Source organism: Poecilia reticulata, linkage group LG13 (assembly GCF_000633615.1).
Source record: "Poecilia reticulata strain Guanapo linkage group LG13, Guppy_female_1.0+MT, whole genome shotgun sequence".
Classification (NCBI taxonomy): domain Eukaryota; kingdom Metazoa; phylum Chordata; class Actinopteri; order Cyprinodontiformes; family Poeciliidae; genus Poecilia; species Poecilia reticulata.
The window spans coordinates 11829138-11836627 of record NC_024343.1 but is presented as its reverse complement, the minus strand read 5'-3'; the positions used below and the strand labels follow the sequence as shown (position 1 = coordinate 11836627).

Here is a 7490-nt window from a genome sequence, read left to right as displayed (position 1 = left end):
GGGGGGGAGAAAAGTAAAAAAGAAAAAAAAAAGAAATAGATCCCTTTGCTGCGATAACAAGTAATTTTTAATTCATATTCAGCAATACCTGGAAGAAACACTGAAAATCAAATGAGAACTGCTGAGGGAGGAGGGGGGGGGGATCAAACTAAAACACGCAAACTTCCCCCTCTGCTACCTCCTCGCTATCTAATCAGCTCGGCACAGGTGGGGAGAGCCGGTCTGTCTCACGCAGCAAGTGCTCTGCCTCCCTGGGTCATGCCACTGAAGTGTAAACTAGTGGAGGAAGCACGCGCCCCCCACCCCTCCCCCTACCCTCACTTCCCATTCAGGAGGCGTCCATGAACTGGAAAATGTCGCTGAAAACCCGGCCAGCCGAGGCTCATGGCTGCGAGCGAGCGAGCAGACTCCAATCAAAACAGCCCCCTTTTTAATAGTTAAATGTGATCCAATGTCAGAGTCCAGGACTTGGAGCGTACTTCTGCCAAGCTGTGGACGACTTCTACAAAGTCCGAGTAATGAAAACAGAAAAAAAAAATAAAAATAAATAAATATAAAAAAAGGGGGGTAGGGGGCTGTTGGTAGTTGCCCACATCTTGTTCTGTCCAAGGATCTGGAATAAGTAATTTAGGTTAACTCAGCTGGCTGGAAATGTGATTGATTTACTACTGAGACATAAAGCATCCACTGGTGAAAAGTAAGTGCAGTTGCTTTGCAGAAGTATTTGGTCTTGCCACGAAATGTTTCTGAAACGTGTGACGTGAGCTTGTGTTCAGACCATTTGAGTGAATGCAGCGAAAATCTTCCGTTATTAATCTTCCTTAATTCTGCAATGTTTGCAAAATAGCTAAAACTCAGTCGGGTCGAATGGAGAGGATAAGTTTTAGATCTGAACTTTGAATCCTCTAAAAGTTTTATTTTTAAATTTTTTTCTAAGTTCGCTCTTCGATTATCTCACCAACTCTGACCAGCTTTCTGTTAACCGGCCTCCTGCCCACCCTCCAAAAATAGCGTTTCGCATTTGGTCTACTTTGTATTGGTCGACTTCCAAGCTTATAGCAAACAGACTGTCCTGCAGTAATGGATTTCTTCTCGCCACTCTACCCAAAAGGCCAGATTTACAGTAGACGTTGCTAATAAATGATGATGGATTGAGCAGCTCTCTGTGAGATCTTAAAGCCTCATCTATTGTTTTATAACCTAACGCTGCTTTCAGCTTCTCTACAGTCCTCACCTGCCTGCTGTGTTCCTCGGACTTCATGATCTTGTTTGTCCACCAATAGCCACTGACAACCTTCTGAGGCCTTCAGCTGGATTTTGTTTTCCAAAATGTGGAGACGAGAGAATTTCTGTTTGTTTTTGTCCTGGTTGCACTGCTGTTCAGCTATATTCCAGGCAGAAAATGTGCACTTTATCCTTTGCTCTCTTTATTTGACAGCTTAAGCCTTTAGTAACCTTCGAGATCAAACTTTCACACAGTCAAAGGCGAACCATTAAATTTCAACTCGCTGCTAAAGATTAAACAAATGACTAACATGTTTTTTTGGCATCACACTTCTACCGTGACTCAAAAAAAAAAGCAATTAGGGTTTCATATAAATTGTTTTCAAGTTTCTAGCACTCATATAATGCTTTTGCTTTAATCAAAAATGTTTTATTAATACTTTCTGCAATGCTGACAACACATTTGCGTCAGCCGTGTGCTTTCTGAATGTCCACTCGACAGGTTTTGGGAGTTCTTCACTCTCAAAAATGAAAATGGTAATGGTGGAAAAATTGAAAAGCAAACAACTTTTAAACTCTGCAGATGTCGGAGAGCACGCACGCCTGCTTCACCCCCCACCGACAAACTGTTAATGGTACGAAAACAAGCTCCTGGTCACGGTGCTGCTTTTCTCCGAGACGACTGCCACGATGCTGCTGCTTCTGGGAAGCGGTGACAAAGCAATCGTATAGGCCGGCGTAATAAACAATCAACCCCATTGCTGTCAAAAACACTTATTTCCACAGTGTTGTGCAATAAAACAACCTGGTGTGTGAGGTTGCAATTTGTGTTGGCACCGCAGCGATGCAGCCTCCTAATGTAAAAGCTATTTATTTTCCCTCTTTTATGGACCATCTGAGGACATGGTGGCTCTCATGGTTTATAAAAACTGAGTTTACGACAGAAAAGCTAGAGGCAAGAACCCACTCGCAGCTCTTATTTAATGAAAATAATGTTTGACATTCTTCCTCTCTGAATAAGTCATTATTTATACCTTGCGGTAATTTCTGCAGGCATAAAGGTGAATTGTTCTCGCCGAAACAAAATGTTTTGTGAAGGTGGGATTTCTCTAATCCACGTCAGATATTCCCAGAGCCGCGAGCCGGCATTGAGCCTGAGCGCTCAGCTAATGGTCCATCAGTTCAATGAGCTGCTCCAGCGTTGAGTGGCTGTGCTGAACTCGAATCTGTCAGAGAAACCACGCAATAAGTCTGAAATCCACTTTAGATTTGTGCTCTCAGATCAAAGTGCCGAGTGTTTTGAACGACGATCAAATGGAGCGGAGAGAGGGGAGCGGGGGCAACAACACTGACTCCGAGGAAAAGGATTAAAACAGCCATTAATTTAATATATTCCTCCTCGAAGTGCTGCTGCATTTTTATTTTTTTTAAAGCCGATGACGCAAACGCTAATGCCTGCCACGGTTTGTCACTCCGTTCATCAGCGATTCTCTTTGAGGATCATCGACGAGGATGCCTCTGGGAAGACAAACACAGGCGCCGAGCGTCCCACAGTTTAAAAGAATAAATAAATAAACGTCTGAATATCTGAGACAGAAAGCACACACACAAAAAAAGATGATGATGATGATGATGATGATGTGTTTGCATTGAAATCCTTAAGACGCTTAAATAACCACTGGGACAGAAGACAGTTTTACATGAACTCCACAGATTTATTAACCTCCTCCACCCCCAACAAAAAAAAGCTACATTTTCTTATAAAAGGCACTTAATTTCCCTTACTTTTTGAAGCATGTAACTAAACAACTCCTGTGAGAGCCAAGTTGGGCTTTTAAATTAAATATATTTACAATAAATAAACCATTTTTTTAACAGATTTATACAGATAACCATGACACTCAGAGAGGAAAATACACAAATATTTCCCAACATCCTCCCACTTAAACAGTATATGCATACACATTGATATATTTTCGCTTTGCAAAACTGGAGAACAGCATGAACAAGAAAATATGGGGGAACATTTCCCTTTATGTACTGACTGAATACTGTTCATATATACCTGTGTGCCCTTCAGCAGCAGCAGAGAAGTACCCAACAATTCAGTTCAAGTCCTTAAGCAGCTCCTCAAGCAGGGCACATGATGTGTGTGTGTGTGTTTTCCTGTCAGACGTGTGTGGGGCTGTCTGAGTGTGGGTCAGTCTTGGCCATGTGCAGAACCACAGCAGGGGATTTGTAGTGGCAGTGCGTGCTGCCGCAGTTCACGCCGCCGCAGGGCTTCCTCCCACTAGTCCTGTCCGCCAGCTTCCTGCTGCACAGGCCCTGCCAGGTCTGCAGGGTCTTGGAGCTCCACACCCACACCCCACTGGTGATCCCCACCACCAGCGACATGAAGATCTTCAGCATGAACACGGCCACCGTGGGCACGGACGTCTGCAGCGAGCAGTCGCCGGCGGGGCCCCCGAAGGAGCCGCACTGGGTCTGCAGGCCCCTCAGCTTCCAGTAGTCCATGTTGAGCCGCTCGTAGAAGTAGCAGACGATGACGCAGGTGGCCGGCACCGTGTAAAGGATGGAGTAGATGCCGATCTTCACCATGAGCTTCTCCAGCTTCTCCGTGTTGGTGCCCTCCGTCTTCATGACCTTGCGGATGTGGAAGAGGGCGACGAAGCCCGTGAGGATGAAGGAAGTGCCGATGACCAGGTAGCAGGACAGCGGGATGAGGACGAAGCCAGTGAGCGCCCCCGAGTCCATGCTGCCCACGTAGCACAGCCCCGTCAGCTCGTCCCCGGCCACCTTCCTCATGGTGAGGATGATGATAGTCTTGAGAGCGGGGATCCCCCAGGCGGCCATGTGGAAGTAGTTGCTGTGGGCTTCAATGGCCTCGTGACCCCACTTCTTCCCCGCAGCCAGGAACCAGGTGAGGGTGAGGATGACCCACCAGATCGAAGACGCCATCCCAAAGTAGTAGAGGATGAGGAAGACGATGGTGCACCCAGTCGACTCCAGACCCTCCTGGATGATGTACAGCTCCCCGTTCTCCCGGTCACAGGCGATGTTCTCCGGCCCCGCCACTGAACGGATGATGAAGGCCACGGAGTAGACGTTGTAACACATGGAGAGGAATATGATGGGCCTCTCGGGGTACTGGAAGCGGTGGGGCTCGAGGAGGAAGGTCAGAACAGTGAACGCGGTGGACACAAAACACAGGATGGACCACACGGTCACCCAGATGAAGGCGAAGTCCTTGTCCTGCCTGGACCAGTAGACGTCCACGGCCGGCGAGCAGCGCGGGGCGCAGGACTGGCTCTTCTCCACGAACTGGAACTTATCTGGGTTTTCACAGGAGCCCACGGCCCCCGGAGAGCGGGCACCGTTGGCACCCGGCTGCCGTGGCCGGTGGGGCACCGGAAGCATCCCCTCACCCTTCTTGCCCTCCGTCCTGGTTTCGTTCTCGGGGGCCTCCATGCACAGGGCGTTGGGGTCATTCCTGGTGGGCAGCTTGGAGCAGTTGAGCGAGTCGGGCCAGGTGTAGCTGAACTGCTTCATGATGGGGGCACACTTCTCCCTGGCCTGCTCGCACATGGGCCTGCAGGCGGGGATGGAGGTCGACACTTTGTCGGTGCACATGGGGGCGTAGAGGGAGCAGAGGAAGAAGCGGAGGTGCACGTCGCAGCCGTATTTCACCAGGGGAGCGAACTCCAGCAGCTTGATGGCAGCCTCCTCCTGGTCGTCGTGCTGCATGAAGTTGGGCATCCGGGTGAGGTTGTAGCCGATCCCCTGGCACATGGGGATCACGATGGGCTCGCACTTAGCCGGTCTGTCCCGGTCCAGGTCGTACGAGCCAATCTCAAAACTGGAGCTGGAAATCACCAGCAGACATAAGGAAAGCACCACCTGCAGCGGACAACCATCCATGCTGATTCTTTTCAACTAGGAAAAATAACAAGTCTGTGTCCTTTAGGAATACGCATGAAAATGTCAGAGAGAGACGGAGTGGTCCCCCTTATTTCCACAGATAGCTGGAAAAATCCCTCCGAAAAAGAAAGAAAAAAAGGGGGGGGGGATTGTGGAGGGGGGAACTGCAGCACACAGAGTCTCTTAACGTTAGACCATGAAGTCCGTAAATAAACCAGATTAATCCAAGAGAAAGCTGAGAAACAGGTCCGTAACCACAACGTGACAGCCGGGAAACTTCGGTAATCAGCTGAGCGGAAACCAGAAGAATAAAACGCGGGGAGTTAATCCTCAGTTCGACCCGGAGAAACCAGACGGGAGGTCGGCTGTTCGTCTCGGTTTTTTTTTTTTTTATCGGCTCCAGAGGCTCCTCTTCCTCCGCTTTCAGGCTCCACACTGAAGTTTGAGAGCCGCTCAGAGGGACTTCACTCCAGCAGAGACACAGAGGAGGAGGAGGAGAAGGAGGAGGAGGAGTGAGCGCCGTGACGCTCACATTTCAGCCCCAGCACCACACAAGGAAAATTATCAGACAGATGCTGGAGGATGGTCAAATACCTCTGACATTTCTGCCGCGAATAGTTCACTCACACTTTCCAAGAGGCTGCAGTTTTACATGCGAGCCTCCTGCAGCCATCAAGCCCATCTGAACAAGTTCATTATTTTGTGCTCTACACCGTGACGTGCAACTCGCGCTCATTTCGAAGCTGTTTACTAGGACGGCTTGGAAAGAGCGCACATAGATATGTGAATAAGCAGCCTGCGCTCAGTTATTTTTACATTTATGCAGGGCCGCATTAACTATAAAAAGGACCAAGGGCTAAAATGATCACAAGGGCTCCCTCTGACCCCCAAGTGTCCTCCATGTAAGCCAAGTGTTTTATTTACACCACAGAATGAATAGGATGAATATTAATATGTAAAATAAACACATAGGTGATATTTTGATTAATTTGGACAAGGTGGCAATGTATGCGAAAATTATGTATATCCCAAACAGATTTTCTGTTCAACCGAAGAAGTTTGAGCAGAAAACTTCCTATGAGCCTTTCTTATAGGAAATGAGAATGACTTCTAATCAAATATAATAAAATACTGTATGACGTATATAAATGTTTTTTTTAATATAATTTAAACTGACTTAAAAAGGGGGCTGCACAGTGGCACAGTTGGTAGAGCTGTTGCCTTGTAGCATGAAGGTCCTGGGTTTAATTCCCTGGCTTGGGGTCCCTCTGCATGGAGTTTGCATGTTCTCCCTGTGCATGCCTGGGTTCTCTCCGGGTACTCCGGCTTCCTCCCACAGTTAAAAAAAAGCATGACTGTCAGATTAATTGGGGTCTCTAAAATTCTTCATAGGTGAGTGTGTGTGCGCGCGCATGGTTGTTTGTCCTGTTTGTCTCAGGATGAACAACCATGGACACATCATGCTCACACCTACGGACAGTTTGGAGAGGCCAGTTATGTTTGGAGAACGTAATTGTTAAATAAAACCATGCACAAAGACCCCAGGTTGGGATTTGAACCCACGACTTTCTTGCTTCAAAGCAGTACTCCCCCAAAGCCACTCCCCCACCATGAACTTTTTAATCCATCAGTTAAGAGTTAAAGCCTGTCCTCTGTGGTAATAGTGACATAAAGTGGAAAAACTCTTGCAAAGTAAAGTTTTTGAAACGATCTAGGACGGAGGCAGCTTCTGAATAAAAAAGCCGAAAATGTCCACACATTAGGTCTCTTTGATAAAAATCCACTGGATGTTGCTAAAAGGATCCCTTGTCTTTATTATATGAGGATATTAAAGAAGATGAAGTAAAATCTAACCATTACTTATGAGAAACCTGTCACTGCCTGCCTCTGCTGCCCTCGGTTAGAGTTGATTTTTTTTCTCCGCTGTGGTTATAGGGAATAACTCATTCCACCTGTAAAACGATAGTCCCAGGGATGTCTTACTGTCGCTGACTCCAAATTACAAGTTCTGCTAATGTTTTCAAGAAACACCACGTGAAACTTTATTGAGCCTCACAGGTCAGATCCTCTAAAACCAGAGCTGTCTTGCAGCTGGCAGAAACCTCACCGCCTATTTTACGCGAAAGACTTCGAAGTTGGAAGGAAGAGAGCGCTTTAAGGTGAACGTGACGAGGAACAGACAGCCGTAAATCACACACACACACACACACGCAAACACAAGCAAACATGTAGCCCGGACCAGGATGATTTAATGAAGAGACACAACCTCGTGCAGAAAGCAATAATGGATGCAACACTGACTGTGCTGGAGGAGGCTATTGTTTCCATCTAGCGGCGGCTGAATAGGA

At 47.4% G+C, this 7490-nt stretch overlaps 1 protein-coding gene across 1 annotated transcript; it reads right to left on the bottom strand.

The window, feature by feature from the left end:
- Positions 1-2913: 2913 nt before the first annotated feature.
- On the bottom strand, positions 2914-5629 carry fzd9b (frizzled class receptor 9b). Its single transcript, XM_008425428.2, has one exon. The coding sequence runs from the start codon at positions 5140-5142 to the stop codon at positions 3394-3396; it is 1749 nt and encodes a 582-aa protein (XP_008423650.1). The 5' UTR covers positions 5143-5629; the 3' UTR covers positions 2914-3393.
- Between the last annotated feature and the right edge of the window lie 1861 nt (positions 5630-7490).

What these genes read in the sequence shown, in the direction of transcription:
- fzd9b (XM_008425428.2), bottom strand. Translation starts at nt 5,142, where the DNA reads ATGGATGGTTGTCCGCTGCAGGTGGTGCTTTCCTTATGTCTGCTGGTG.